General features: G+C 41.1%; 1 protein-coding gene across 2 annotated transcripts in view; it reads left to right on the top strand.

Moving 5' to 3' along the window:
* Positions 1 to 11,189, top strand: part of LOC105465935 (SH2 domain containing 4B) — a 112,708-nt gene extending 101,519 nt beyond the window's left edge. The window contains exon 7 of one of the 2 annotated variants that reach the window (XM_011714572.3): positions 7,693 to 11,189. In XM_011714572.3, coding sequence (XP_011712874.1) covers positions 7,693 to 7,781 — 89 coding nt within the window. In that variant the 3' untranslated portion in view covers positions 7,782 to 11,189. The remainder of the gene's footprint in view (positions 1 to 7,692) is intronic. The other variant, XM_071069817.1, reaches the window with a different exon arrangement.
* Positions 11,190 to 16,451: the final 5,262 nt, after the last annotated feature.

Here is a 16,451-nt window from a genome sequence, read left to right on the forward strand (position 1 = left end):
GATGGGGTTGTTTTTTTCTTGTAAATTTGTTTAAGTTCTTTGTGGATTCTGGATATTAGCCATTTGTCCGATGGGTAGATTGCAAAATTTTTCTCACATTCTGTAGGTTGTCTGTTAACTCTGATGGTAGTTTTTTTTTGCTATGCAGAAGCTCTTATGTTTAATTAGATCCCATTTGTCTATTTCGGCTTTTGTTGCCATTGCTTTTGGTGTTTTAGTCATGAAGTCCTTGCCCATGCCTATGTCCTGAGTGGTATTGCCTAGGTTTTCTTCTAGGGTTTTTATGGTTTTAGGTCTAACATTTAAGTCTTTAATCCATCTTGAATTAATTTTTATGTAAGGTGTAAGGAAGGGATCCAGTTTTAGCTTTCTACATAATGGCTCGCCAGTTTTCCCAGCACCGTTTATTAAATAGGGAATCCTTTCCTCATTTCTTGTTTTTGTCAGGTTTGTCAAAGATCAGATGGTTGTAGATGTGTTGTGTTATTTCTGAGGCCTTTGTTCTGTTCCGTTTGTCTATATCTCTGTTTTGGTACCAGCACCATGCAGTTTTGGTTACTGTAGCCTTGTGGTATAGTTTGAAGTCAGGTAGCGTGATGCCTCCAGCTTTGTTCTTTTGCTTAGGATTGTCTTGGCAATGCAGGCTCTTTTTTGGTTCCATGTGAACTTTAAAGTAGTTTTTTCCAATTCTGTGAAGAAAGTCATTGGTAGCTTGATGGGGATGGCATTGAATCTATAAATTACCTTGGGCAGTCTGGCCATTTTCATGATACTGATTCTTCCTATCCATAAGCATGGAATGTTCTTCCATTTGTGTCCTCTTTTATTTCGTTGAGCATGGTTTGTAGTCTCCTTGAAGAGGTCCTTCACATCCCTTGTAAGTTGGATTCCTAGGCATTTTATTCTATTTGAAGCAATTGTAAATGAGAGTTCACTCATGATTTGGCTCTCTGTTTTGTCTGTTGTTGGTGTGTAGGAATGCTTGTGATTTTTGCACATTGATTTTGTATCCTGAGACTTTGCTGAAGTTGCTAATCAACTTAAGGAGCTTTTGAGCTGAGACGATGGGGTTTTTTTCCTAAATATACAGTCATGTTATCTGCAAACAGGGACAATTTGACTTCCTCTTTTCCTAATTGAATACCCTTTATTTCTTTCTCTTGCCTGATTGCCCTGGCCAGAACTTCCAACACTATGTTGAATAGGAGTGGTGAGAGAGGGCATCCCTGTCTTGTGCCAGTTTTCAAAGGGAATGCTTCCAGTTTTTGCCCATTCAGTATGATACTGGCTGTGGATTTGTCATAAATAGCTCTTATTATTTTGAGATATGTTCTATCAGTACCTAGTTTATTGAGAGTTTTCGGCATGAAGGGCTGCTGAATTTTGTCAAAGGCCTTTTCTGCATCAATTGAGATAATCATGTGGTTTTTGTCATCGGTTCTGTTTATGTGATGGATTACATTTATTGATTTACATATGTTGAACAAGCCTTGCATCCCAGGGATGAAGCTGACTTGATCGTGGTGAATAAGCTTTTTGATGTGCTGCTGGATTCAGTTTGCCAGTATTTTATTGAGGATTTTCGCATCGATGTTCATCAGGAATATTGGTCTAAAATTCTCTTTTTTTGTTGTGTCTGTGCCAGGCTTTGGTATCAGGATGACGCTGGCCTCATAAAATGAGTTAGGGAGGATTCCCTCTTTTTTTGTTGATTGGAATAGTTTCAGAAGGAATGGTACCACTCCTCCTCTTTGTACCTCTGGTACAATTCAGCTGTTAATCTGCCTGGTCCTGGACTTTTTTTGGTTGGTAGGCTATTAATTATTGCCTCAACTTCAGAACCTGTTACTGGTCTATTCAGAGATTCAACCTCTTCCTGGTTTAGTCTTGGGAGGGTGTATGTGTCCAGGAGTTTATCCATTTCTTCTAGATGTTCTAGTTCATTTGCATAGAGGTGTTTATAGTATTCTCTGATGGTCGTTTGTGTTTCTGTGGGATCGGTGGTGATACCCCCTTTATCATTTTTTATTGCATCTATTTGATTCTTCTCTCTTTTCTTCTTTATTAGTCCTGCTAGCGGTCTATCAATTTTGTTCATCTTTTCAAAAAACCAGCTCCTGGATTCATTGATTTTTTGAAGGGTTTTTTGTGTCTCTATCTCCTTCAGTTCTGCTCTGATCTTAGTTATTTCTTGCCTTCTGCCAGCTTTAGAATTTGTTTGCTCTTGCTTCTCTAGTTCTTTTAGTTGTGATGTTAGGGTGTTGGTTTTAGATCTTTTCTGCTTTCTCTTGTGGGCATTTAGTGCTATAAATTTCCCTCTACACACTGCTTTAAATGCGTCCCAGAGATTCTGGTATGTTGTGTCTTTGTTCTCATTGGTTTCAGAGAACATCTTTATTTCTTCCTTCATTTCATTATTTACCCAGTAGTCATTCAGGAGCAGGTTGTTCAGTTTCCATGTAGTTGTGCAGTTTTGAGTGAGTTTCTTAGTCTTGATTCTAATTTGATTGCACTGTGGTCTGAGAGACAGTTTGTTGTGATTTCTGTTCTTTTATGTTTGCTGATGAGTGCTTTACTTCCCTATGTGGTCAATTTTGGAATAAGTGTGATGTGGTGCTGAGAAGAATGTATATTCTGTTGATTTGGGGTGGAGAGTTCTGTAGATGTCTGTTAGGTCTGCTTGGTGCAGAGCTGAGTTCAAGTCCTGGATATCCTTGTTAACCTTCTGTCTCGTTGATCTGTCTAATGTTGACAGTGGGGTGTTAAAGTCTCCCATTATTATTGTGTGGGAGCCTAAGTTCTTTGTAGATCTCTAAGGACTTGCCTTATGAATCTGCGTGCTCCCATATTGGGTGCATATATATTTAGGATAGTTAGCTCTTTTTGTGGAATTGATCCCTTTACTATTACGTAATGGCCTTCTTTGTCTCTTTTGATCTTTGTTGGTTTAAAGTCTGTGTTATCAGAGACTAGGACTGCAACCCCTGCTTTTTTTTTTTTGCTTTCCATTTGCTTGGTATATCTTCCTCCATCCCTTTATTTTGAGCCTATGTGTGTCTCTGCACGTGAGATGGGTCTCCTGAATACAGCACGTGGATGGGTCTTGACTCTTTATCCAATTTGCCAGTCTGTGTCTTTTAATTGGGGCATTTAGCCCATTTACATTTAAGATTAATACTGTTACGTTTGAATTTGATCCTGTCATTATGATGTTTGCTGGTTATTTTGCTCATTAGTTGATGCAGTTTCTTCCTAGCATCGATGGTCTTTACAATTTGGCATGGTTTTGCAGTGACTGGTACTGGTTGTTCCTTTCCATGTTTAGTGCTTCCTTCAGGAGCTCTTGTAGGGCAGGCCTGGTGGTGACAAAATCTCTCAGCATTTGCTTGTCTGTAAAGGATTTTATTTCTCCTTCACTTATGAAACTTAGTTTGTCTGGATATGAGATTCTGGGTTGAAAATTCTTTTCTTTAAGAATGTTGAATATTGGCCCCCACTCTCTTCTGGCTTGTAGAGTTTCTGCTGAGAGATCCGCTATTAGTCTGATGGGCTTCCCTTTGTGGGTAACCCGACCTTTCTGTCTGGCTGCCCTTAACATTTTTTCTTCATTTCAGCCTCGGTGAATTTGACAATTATGTGTCTTGGTGTTGCTCTTCATGAGGAGTGTCTTTGTGGCATTCTCTGTATTTCCTGAATTTGAATGTTGGCCTGCCTTGCTAGGTTGGGGAAGTTCTCCTGGATGATATCCTGAAGAGTGTTTTCCAACTTGGTTCCATTTTCCCCCTCCCTTTCAGGTACCCTAATCAGACGTAGATTTGGTCTTTTTACGTAATCCCATACTTCTTGCAGGTTTTGTTCATTTCTTTTTCTCTTTTTTCTTTAGATTTCTCTTCTTGCTTCATTTCATTCATTTGATCCTCAATCACTGATACGCTTTCTTCCACTTGATCAAATTGGCTATTGAAAGCTTGCGCATGTGTCACATAGTTCTCCTGCCATGGATTTCAGCTCCATCAGGTCATTTAAGGTTTTCTCTACACTATTCTACTTAGCCATTCATCTATAATCTTTTTTCAAGGTTTTTTGCTTCCTTGCGATGGGTTCAAACATCCTCCTTTAGCTTGGAGAAGTTTGTTATTACCGACCTTCTGAAGCCTACTTCTGTCAGATTGTCAAAATCATTCTCTGTCCAGCTTTGTTCTGTTGCTGGTAAGGGGCTGCAATCCTTTGGAGGAGAAGAAGTGCTCTGGTTTTTAGAATTTTCAGCTTTTCTGCTCTGGTTTCTCCCCATCTTTGTGGTTTTATCTACCTTTGGTCTTTGATATTGGTGACCTACAGATGGGGTTTTGGTGTGGATGTCCTTTTTGTTGATGTTGATGCTATTCCTTTCTGTTTGTTAGTTTTTCTTCTGACAGTCGGGTCCCTCAGTTGCAGGTCTGTTGGAGTTTGCTGGAGGTCCACTCCAGACCCTGTTTACCTGAATATCACCAGCGGAGGCTGCAGAACAGCAAATATTGCAGAACAGTAAATATTGCTGTATGATCCTTCCTCTGGAAGCTTTGTCCCAGAGGCGCACCCGCCTGTATGAGGTGTCAGTCAGCCCCTACTGGGAGGTATCTTCCAGTTAGGCTACACGGGGTCAGGCATCCACTTGAGGAGGCAGTCTGTCCATTCTCAGAGCTCAAGCACCATGCTGGGAGAACCACTGCTCTCTTCAGAGCTGTCAGACAGGGACGTTTAAGTCTCCAGAAGTTTCTGCTGCTTTTTGTTCAGCTATGCCCTGCCCGCAGAGGTGGACTCTACAGAGGCAGCAGGCCTTGCTGAGTTGCAGGGGGCTCTGCCCAGTTCCAGCTTTCCCATCCACTTTGTTTACCTACTCAAGCCTCAGCAGTGGCAGACGCCTGAGGGAGGCATCTTAGCCCCATTCCACAGATTAGGAAACCAGGGCTAAGTTTTCATGGTTAGGACCAAGAGTTAAGCCTCAGACTGTTTGCCTCTAAAGAATGTACTTTTTCCACTAAACCATATTGTGTGCTTTTCCTGTATAATAGGAGCTGCTTTAGCAATGATGAGTTCCTTGTCCCTGGAAGTGTTTCAAGCAAAGGATAAATGCCCCTCACTCAGTTCAGGTTCCAGAGAAAGGCTAAACCAGAGATATCTGAAGATCTTTATTCTCTTCCAGATCAAAACCTTTGAGACTCACAATTTCATTTCTAACACTAAGGAGAGATATCATTTATGCCAATGTGGAGATCTGGTGGCCAACGTCTACAAATTAAAATTTTAATTATACAATTAATTCATGATTACATTCTAAGAAAAATCAAGCACAATACAAAGTGAAAGCCTCATTCGTTTCAAATCTCTGTCTCCATCCTCCACTTTATCAGTTTGCCATGTATCTTATCTAAATATCTCCTGAGCAGCAACATAAAAACTTATGTACATAAGGAAATATATAGTTTTGTTATTTTTCACATAAGTTGTGTAGCCTTTTTTGAGACAAGGTCTTACTCTGTTGCTTAGGCTGGAGTGCAGTGGTGTGATCATAGCTCACTGTAACCCCAAGATCCTGGGCTCAAGTGATCCTCCCACTCAGCTTCCCTAGTAGCTGGGACTACAGGCATGCACCACCACACCAGCCCGAGTTGCATATTTCCTTACATATAAATGAGTGACTTGATTTTTTAACATGCTTACTAAATAATTGAATGCAGTTTTAAAAAGCATGGTCCCTAAAATGAGGCTGCTGAGTTTTAAATTCTAACTTACGTGGCCGGGCGCGGTGGCTCACGCCTGTAATCCCAGCACTTTGGGAGGCCGAGGCGGGCGGATCACAAGGTCAGGAGATCGAGACCACGGTGAAACCCCGTCTCTACTAAAAATACAAAAAAATTAGCCGGGTGCGGTTGTGGGCGCCTGTAGTCCCAGCTACTCGGGAGGCTGAGGGAGGAGAATGGCGTGAACCTGGGAGGCGGAGCTTGCAGTGAGCCGAGATCGCGCCACTGCACTCCAGCCTGGGCGACAGAGCCAGACTCCGTCTCAAAAAAAAAAAAAAAAAAAAAAAATTCTAACTTATGTGTTTGACTTTGGACGACTATTTAGCTTTTGCACCTTAGTTTCCATCTTAGTGAAGTGAGTTTAATAGTAGCACTCAACTCTTCAGGTCACTGTAAAGTTTTAATGAAACATCACTGTGTGAAGTGCTGAAACAATATATCTAACACTTGTAATTTCAGGACATGCTGACTGTCATTCAAATATTTCTATGAGCTCTTCCTATGTTAATCTGTATACCAAACCTTGTAAATGCTGTGTGGTATTCCATGGTATGGATGCATATTACAGTTTAATTACCCATTCTCCTTTTGATGACCACTCTTACCTGGCTTCCGATTTTTCATGATCTTGAACAGTGCTGCAGAGACTTCCCTGTGTGTGTCACTATGGATACATGTGCAGTATTTCTCTAGGATGGGTCTTGGAACTGGAATTGCTGGAGAGAAGAGTATGCACATTTTAATTAGGAAAGATCTGCCAGATTGCCCTCCAAAAATGTGGCGCCAGTTCAGTCTCCTGCCAAAACTATGTGAGGCTGTTTCCCTGCACTGCTGCCAACACTGGGGCCTCTCAATCATTTCATTTTTCTCATCAGATGGGCAGACACTGAATCTACTGTGGTTTAGTTTGCATTTGTCTGATTACCACTGATGCTGAGGATCTTTTCACACGTTTCATGACCACTTAGATTTCTTCTGTGAGTCGTCCTTTCATATCCTTTGTCCATTTTTCTATTAGGATGTCTCTTTCTTTTTGATGTGACATTTCTTTCAGCTGCTGAATTGCTCTTTAGTTATGAGCGTTCTGCTATTCAGTTCTTCTGAAATTTTTTCCTTTTAATTTAAATGGTCATGCTTTTGGTTTCCAGGTTCTTTAATTGGTTCTTCTTTTTTTTTTTTTTTTAATAATGCCCATTCTCGTTTCATGGATGACTTATTTCTTATTCCGCTGAGGAGAGATTAATGTACATCTCTTAAAGCCTTTTCTGTTTGCTTTATAGACTTGATATTTTCCTGGAAATCATTTCTATTGTTGAGTTCAGCATCTTTCTTTTATGGTTATAATTTTGCTTAAATGCCTATAAATTTTAGGCTATGAAGTGATAGTCCAACTTTGAATTTTCTGTCTATCATGAGTGAATATAGTTTTGTTTCCCAAATCCAGTGTCTTCATGCTGTAGGAGTTGGAGCTGACTGTGAGTGGCTCATCTTTTGGGCATGGGACTGTCTGAACTTTTTGGATCTCTTGGGGTTTCCAAGGAACTATGTGCATCTCCTCATTCCCCGACCTGCTTGAGGCAAACACCTACTGGAGTCCCTCAACCCTTCCTCAACTTGCTGTAACTGGTGTCCCACATTGACTCCTCTGACAAGCCCCTCCTGCATGTCTTTTGTTTTTCAAGGATTCTTCAATATGTTTCACTTTGTCAATGGCATTTTTTTATTTTCCAGTACTTTTTATGAATTCATTTCTTTTTAAAGGCAGATTTTAAAAATGTCATTTCTAGCAATCTGAATGAGGGGAGACAGATGCATATTCTTAGTTTCTCTGTCTTGAACCACACTCTCTCTCTCATAGATGTGTATTTCCCTGTCTTGATGATAAATGGATTTTCCTTTTTTTCTCTTTTAGGAGGAAATTATCACTGTTTCAGGAGGAGAGTTACTTCAGGAACCCTGTGGACAGAGGGACAGCCCACCAGACTACCATCCATTGTTTGAATAATATTTTTTTTCCTTATCAGTTGGATTCCTTTGGGCATCCTGTTTTTGAACTGAGCTTAAGAACTTCTCAACTCGAATTCTATGGCCTTCTGGAAGATCCACCACTATCCAGAGGAAAAAGTAGATTAATATGTCTCAAGGGATATGACATCTATGGCATAGGGCTACTGGTCTCATCCCAGTGATCAGGACAGAAATTGCTAATAGCTCATGCAACTCTTTCATGAAGAGCTTAGCTATATGACCTTAGAAGACAAAGCCTGTTTGTTATGGCTTCCAGAAACTGAGCTTTTACAGTGTGTGGACCATGTTTTAATAATCCAAAATAATTCCAGTGCCGAACCCTAAATTTAACATATGGTAGACATTCAGTAAATGTTTGTTAATGAATGCACATCTTCTAAAAGTTTTCCAACACAAATTAGCAGTGGTTTCTCGTAAATTATTTCCTACTTGCCGCTCTATAAAATCATGGTGATAATGGAAGATTATGAAGGATTTCTATGGAGAACATAAATGCTGCATCTTTCATAATCTCCATTATTACCCTTATTGATGTTATCATTGGAATTATCTAAGGCGAGCCCCAGTTTCCAGGGCAGCTGATTGACACTGTCCTGACTTCCTTATTTGGCCTCTTCTTTTGTCACTCTCCTCTATCTTTGAATCATATCTTGGCCCTGGTTTTGCAATGGTTTTATGTAATCCTACAGATGTCTTCAAGACCTGGGGTGAGTTATAAATGCAAGAATGGTTTTGAGAAATCTAATGTGGCTCTGCTGTCTGGGATATGGCCCTCTTTATGCAGGTTACTCCAATGATTAGCTCTGTCCTCATTGTCCTTTTAATTCCCTTGTCAACTTAATCTCAGTATGTTCCTTATATTAACAAGAAGACTCACCCAATAACTCCTCAGTAACTCTCAGTGATGGTGTCTATTGGTGCATACTTGTGTTCCACAGTTATAGCCATATACACAGAGGTAGTATATTATGAAGAGAAGATTACAGTCTTTACAGTCAAGAAAACTCGGGTTCAGATCCTCACCCTGGAACTTATTAGCATTATAATGCTTGCAGCATTGTGTTTGGTGAGAGGGAACGAATGAAGGGACCCTAGGGATGTTAGGGAACAATTTATTTTACTTGATGGCTGTATCAAACATCTGCTATGCCCCTCTTCTTCTCTTGCCTCACCTGTTCCTTAGATTCTTGGTCACTTCTCTACCACAAGCCACCAGCACTGTAACCAGTTTTGCATGAGTTCTGCTCTTCCTCCCTATGTTGATCAGTGTCATGTGAGCATAAGCCAGTGGTAGCTTGCCACATGTCCTGTCTCCCGTTGCTGCAGAGGCATAAGACAGAAGAGATGGGAAGTGAATGCCCCATGTGGTGAATCTGGGATGAATGGGAGTCACAGGCTGGTAGATCGCTTTTTCCCCGTTCTTCCTCCTGGAGGAACTATTCTGAGAGGCCTCTGTTTGAATGGTCTTTTAGAAGACAGTCCTGCAAGATCGGGCAACCAGTCACGATGAAACCAAGTGGTGGCTGGATCAGTATGACACCCCCCTGCTCCTGTTTGTTCCTTCTTCTCTGCCTTGCCCTGCTCTCTCCTGTTGCTCTGGGATTGCACTTCTGAATGAAGTAGCAGCTTGTAGGCTTTTGCCACTGGCTCTACCTTTTGGGGAATCCAGGATAAGAACCCATCATAGAGAAGTGTTCAATAATATCAATTTTGCAACTCAGCTCTGTGGCTTTCCCAGGTCTGCCTGTCTCACTGCATGCATACAGTGAAATGATGGAAGGAACCTCCTTTCTGAACTCTAATGTGCCTTAATTGATTATCATTAAAATTATCATTAAAATTGCCTTATTTCTATGGACGCAGAGGAATGATGTTTTAGTTTTGGCTCTCTGATGATTTACCAACTATGTGACTTTGTCCAAGTCATTTAACTTCAGTAAACCTCAGTATGACTGAAAAGGGAATTTTCTGTATGGCCGTCACTAGGTTTTTTTGCAGGTCAGTTAAATGATAAACATGAAAGCTCTGTCCAAATGAAAAAGGTATTTCTAACAACAACCACGATAACAACAACAGTTTAGTCCTTAGCCATGATGTGTCGGGGGATATGATGTGATGATTTTCAAGGTGTTGGAAGAAACTTTTGTTCCAAGAACTAACAGCAGCTTTGAAAGCAGACCAAGATGGGTTGAGGCCCTGAATCCCTGGGCTGTTGTTCCTGTCACCCCTAATTAATATGAGAGAGACAACAGCTGGGTTTTCCATCCCTAACACATTTATTTCATTTTATTTGGGCCGTGCAATTTCTGCATGTCTCATATATTTTAGGTTTTACCTTTTTACCTGGCTTTAAAATAAATCCCTTGTAAGTTGTCCTGCAAATGAAATTACTGTCTGGAAAACTGCAATTTCATCTTGAGAGTTTTATTATGCTAATAAATGTCAGGATTCTCAAATAAAGGAATTGCCTTTTTTTTTCCCCCGAGCCCTACAAATATAATAAAAAACAGTTGGTCAGTTCCAAGACTCAGCAAAGGAAAAATTTACAATCTATAACTAGAAAGAGAAGTTGTAAAAAAAACACTATGCGACTTAATGGAAAATAAATTTCAAGGAATGAAAGGGTAACTTGGGGTACAGATTTGGGGAGATCCGAAGTATTTTTAGGGATCATCTAAGGGGCATGAGCTGAGAGGTTATGGAGAGTGTTCCCCGAGAGGGGCACATGGGCTTGAAGACCTGGGAGCCTGGGGCATTTGTCCCCCTTTTGTCCCTTTGATCATTATTCTCAGGACTAAATTGTGATCCTAGGTGAATTTCTGTATTTTTTGAACTACAGTTTCTTCTGTCAAATTAGTTCAACATTGCCTGTTTCAGAGAGTGGCTATGAAAATAACAGAAGATTTTGTTATGGTAATGACAAACATTGTTTTAAGCCATGTGTGTGCGTGTGTGTGTACACGCGTGCGAATTCTCACAGCCATGCTTAAGGGAGGAAATGCTATCATCTTTATCTTGTACATGGGGAAACTGAGGCACAGAGAGGTTCAGAACATTCCCAAGGTAAGGTCACTTCCTTGGGAAGCACAGGGATTGACCACAGTCATGTATCAACCTGAGTGGACCTTAAACTGCGTAAACAAACACATGATGGTTGTTGAAAATGTAGGTTCTCCTTCAGCAGATCTGGGATTGGGCATGAGGTTCTGTATTTCTGACAAGCTCCTGGGTGTTGCTGATGCTGCCAGACTGGGTTACACTTGGAGAAGTCAGGCTTGAAAGCAGGAGTTGGCAAATTATAGCTGCAGGCCAAATTCAGCCTGCTGCTCGTGTTTCTACAGCCTGAGAGATAAAAATGGCTTTTACATTTTTAAATGTTTGGAAAAAAGAAGAATATTTTATGACCTGTGAAAATTACATTAAATTCAAATTTCAGCTTCATAAATAAAGTTTTATTGGAATTCAGCCATACTCATTTGTTTACATATTGTCTTTGGCCGCATATGGCCTGTAAGGCCTTAAATATTTACTTTCTGGCCCTTTACAGAAAAAATTTGCCGATTCCTGCTTTAAATTATGATGCATCTGTTAGGAATTACTCTGCTTTCTTTCTCTGCTTTATCTAAATCTACTCTTTTAACACCATCGTTTATGCTTCAGAGAAATCTAAGTGAATGTGTTAAATTTTCTAGTAGTGTTCCATTTTAATTTTGAATCTCATCTCTAGAAAAAGGAGATTCTCTTCTTTGTGAAAGGATTCTAACCAAATGTAAGTGAGTAGTATCACAATTATGTAGATATTTAACATGGGCATATGATCATTTACCTTCTAGATTTATTATATTTCTTACACATAACTATGTATTTATGTTTTGCCCTGCAGTCTGTGAGGTCCTGGAAATCAGGCAATGCCATATTTATCTGAGTATTTTAGGGTTCCTGGCATAGTTGATACGGATTTAAATCTGTTATGTGTTAGGAACAGACAGATTGTGCATATTTCAATGAGCCGTTTTAACCTTTAGAGGACCCGTATGATAGAAAAGTCCACGGTGAGAATTCTGGCAGCTTTGGGTTGGAATCTTGAATCTAGTACTGCTTTCAGTTGTTAAGACGAATAAACAAACAAGCAAACAACTAAATGAGATTGAGAAAGTGAAAAACAGCTCTGCTGACAGCTAGTCTGAGATGGGGGAACTGAGAATTAAAACACAAATCACATATTGCAAATCTGCTCTGTGACTTGCAAAACAGTTAAACCGAGCCAAGCCACAGCATACAGGAGAAAGTATCTAAACTCAAACACTAACCAGCACATGCGGACCCGTTTTTTTTAGAGGACATCAGACAAACTGATCTAACAGTCATTCCACGTGACTTTTTAAAAAAAATTGTAGTAAAATATACGTAACATGAAATTTACCATTTTAACCATTTTTAAGTATACGGTTCAGTGGCACTGAGTCCCTTCACATTGTTACTCAACTGCCACCGCTATCCATCCACAGAAAACTTTTCATCTTACCAAAACAAAACTCTGTACCCATTAAACATAACTCCCCATTCTCCCCTCCTCCAAGCCCCTGGCAATCACCATTCTACTTTCTGTCTCTATGAGTTTGGCTACTCTAGGTACCTCACGTAAGTGGAATAATACAGAATTTGTCTTTTTTTGTGTCTGGTTTATTTTGCTTAGCATAATGTCTGCAAGATTCATTCATGTGTAGCATGCGTGCCTTTTTAAGGCTGAATAATATTCCATAGTATGTATACATCACATGTTATTTATCCATTCATCTGTCAATGGACACTTGGATTGGTTCTGCCTTTTGGCTATTAGGAATAGTGTGGCCATGAACATGGGTGTACATCTCATGACTTTGGCGTTCTGTAGATAAAATTACTGACAGTTCCAGCAACTTCCTAGTTTCCAGATTCTGAACAGTCCCTGCCAAGAACCTTTAACTCCAGCTCCCCCGTCTTAGTAAGTACGCTTTCCTAACTTTCACCTTTTCATGTTCCACGATTCCTCTTGCATACGTGCTCTCTTGCTGCAACAAGTTAATAACCCTAAATTTGGCTGTGTGTGTACTGCTAGTAGGCGTTAGCTGATAGGCTTTAAGAAGACAGACATTATCTGTGAAGCATGCTGTCCGTAAGAGACACTCAGTAAGACTCCGTGCCTTCTCTTGGCTGACCGTGCTGGATAGCAGCCGTGAAAGCCCTGCTGTGAGTGGAGCCTTCTGTCCATTTATATCCTCATCTCAAGATGAGCTCACGGTCTTGCTGGGCTTATGAGCTCATCTCAGGAGACTGAAGTGGCGTGAGGCGGTAGAGGCAGAGACAGACTCAATAATGGCTGTGCTAGCTGCTCTTCTGAAGGGAACTTTCTTACCCTGGAGGCACCGAGTGTCAGAGGTCACTCAGTCATAGGTACCCCCTGGAGAGAAGCTGAGGAGGAGGAGGCTGGGGGAGAACTCATCCCCTGTAGAATGTGGAGGCTAGCAGAGCTTGTTCATAGCGCACCCATGACCTGTTTGCCAAGAGGCCTCTGCTATTTGTGGACATCTCCTGCTGCTTCCTCACCCCCAGTTAGGAGTAGACAACAGAGTATAGAAGGAAGAGTAGTTCTTGGGGGTCATCAATATAAATCTGAATTTAAATGGCAGAGGAAGAAGGGAAGATGCTTCCAGGAAGAAGAAACAATTGGGATTAGCAAAGATCTGGAGTCATGAAACTGTGTGTGTGTGTGTATGAATGTAGGCCTGAAATGGGCTTTTTTTTTTTTTTTTTTTTTTTTTGAGACGGAGTGTCGCTCTATTGCCCAGGCTGGAGTACAGTGGTTGCGACCTTGGGTCACTGCAACCTCTGCCTCCTATGTTCAAGCGATTCTCCTGCCTCAGCCCCCTGAGTAGCTGGGATTACAGGCGCCTGCCACCACACCTGGCTAACTTTTTATATTTTTTAGTAGAGATGGGGGTTTCACTATGGTAGACAGGCTGGTCTCGAACTCCTGACCTGAAGTAATCCAATTGCCTCGGCCTCCCAAAGTGCTGGGATTACAAGTGTGAGCCACTGTGCCCGGCCTGAAATGGGCTTTTTATACACTATACCCATCCCTGATTGCAGAAACTAAACATTTGCACAACCAAATTCTTCATAAGGGAGACATTCTGTCCAGATTCTCAGCCAGGAGCCAAGGGTTTTGGACACTTCTGCAACCTATGGGGCAACAGCAGTTTGTACTAATAACTTGGTTATTGGCCAAAAATTTAGCCTAGACCTTCCGTAACTTGATTTGTTCCTCATCTGCCTTTCCCTGACTCTTTTAATCACTATTGTATGTTGTTAACTACCTTTTATGTCCTTATGCTCACAAGCCTCTGGTTAATTTCCCGCTTATTCTTACATCTTCATGGGTTTTTATATTTGGCTTATTCAGATTGGCTGCAATTATTGCTTTTCATTCTGTCATTAACAATTCTTTTTTTCTTGGGCAGCTGCTGGGCAATTTGATAAGGCGGGGGAACCCAACCCCTTATGTTGGGCACATGTGTGCTTTTCAGCCTCATATTTCTTATTTTCTTTTTAAAATTTTTAAATATCTTTATATTTTAAAAACATAAGCATTTTCATTTTTTTTTTGAGACAGGGTCTAGCTCTGTCACCCAGGCTGAGTGCAGTGGTGTGATCTCAGCTCACTGCAGCCTCGATCTCCCGGGCTTAAGTGATCCACCTCAGCCTCCTGAGTAGTTTAGACTATAGGTGTGCACCGCCACGACCCCTAATTTTTGTATTTTTTGTAGAGACGGGTTTCATCATGTTTGCCAGGCTGGGGTCGAACTCCTGAGTGAGCACAAGCAATCTGCTTGCCTCGGCCTCCCAAAGTGCTGGGATTACAGGCGTGAGCCACTGTGCCCGACCCAGCTTCATATTTCAATTGGTAGCTGGTTGTTGAATAGAACCACAGAAAGTTATTTGGGATGATTATGCCTCTTCCCCTATATCTAGTTTCTAATTTATGGAAAGTTGGAAAAACTTATGGCAAAGAAAATAAACAGAACAACCAAAATATTATACCACAATTTAAAAAATTAGTATTCTAATATATAACTAAATTCATTTAAAAAAAATCTGTGAGCTAATAGCCCAGAGTCTTCCTCTAGCACACTATTTTAGGAATTAATCAGACACCTCCCTGAGTCTACCTAACAAGATATAATTTTCTGTGAACAACTGAGCAATTTGTTCAAGAGGCATGGAATCCCTGAGCAAATGGGCCATTGGAAAACTAATTAATGATGTTCTGCGTTAGAATCATTCTTAATTTTAGAAGCAGACACTAACTCATAGCTGAAATAGAAATGTAAAATCATTTTCAGAACAACTTAACCTTTATTACTTAGTACCTACCAAGGGAGGAATGCTGTGTGTTAAAAGCATTTACCTGACACATATATAGAAACAATGAGGCCCAGGCTAGTGGATAGAACGCACATAGCTGTTAAAGAGAAAATGTCAGTATTCACAATGGAGATTTATGTTCCCAATTAAGCAATTCAATTATTGGTCTAAGGGAGACACCATTACTCCAAACAATTTAAAAAGCCCGTGAACATTAATTTTTAACTAATTGTACTCAAAAGTACGATGGTGACTCAAAGAGGAGAAGTTAGAGACACATTTCGTAGACCTTTGCAAGCTGCTTCTCTTGTCACTGTTTCTTTTCTTCGGGTGGAATCATTCTTCGGTTCCACTGAATAGTAATTTGTCTTTTTCCACAGACCCCTGAGGTTGGCTGGGAAGAGAAGATCCAGAGCTGCTGGTGTCCGTACTAGTTACAGCCCTTATAGGAAAGAGGGGGGAGCCTAAAAAAGGGTCGCTTAAGGAGGGTTCATTTAGAAAGTTGGGGTACAGGAGAGTCACAGTGGGAAACCTAGTGACCCAGGGCTTAGTAGCACCCCAGCCTTTACCCACCTGGCCCATAACAACAAAGGAGGAAACAGTTTAGATGAGAAGAGAGACGCACACAGAGTTGGCCATTTTGGAAGGGCAGGGCGGGACTGTGTCCAGGGACAAAGCCAGCCTGAGCCAACCTTGCAGTGAGGCAGCCAGGCAATAAAGAAGTACCAAACCTCACCTTCTTCCTTCCTTCTCATCTCTGCTGGGCTCTCATTGGCTGAAGCAGCCTAAGGCCATAGGGTTAGGAACTCTTGGCATAATCTATACAGGTAAGCAGAGAAGGAAGAACAATACATCTTGTTGGCGGGCAGGGGGCGGGGAGGGGGGGCGAGCTTAGTCCTATGGTGATTCTGTAAGAAATGCAAAAATCCCCAGTTGTTCCTACTCACATACAACATATAGCACTGAACACTTGACCTCTCATCACCAAAAGGTGTGGGATATTTTTCCCCACCAACAACCAATTCTCCAGCAGACACCAGCTGGATATCCTATAATTTGATTCAGTTCTGACACTGCCTGGAATTAGAGTCAGACTCTGCAGGTTAAGGGCTCAGCCCCACAATACTGCCTCCACTGCAGAGATGCCAGTCACAAGGCCCCAGGTTGTTGCCTGTACTTCAGACCAACCAGCTGTAAATCAGGGTTTCCACGACACTCTCCTTGGGTTGAGCTCATAGA

The sequence above is a fragment of the Macaca nemestrina genome, chromosome 9, assembly GCF_043159975.1.
Source record: "Macaca nemestrina isolate mMacNem1 chromosome 9, mMacNem.hap1, whole genome shotgun sequence".
NCBI classification, from domain to species: domain Eukaryota; kingdom Metazoa; phylum Chordata; class Mammalia; order Primates; family Cercopithecidae; genus Macaca; species Macaca nemestrina.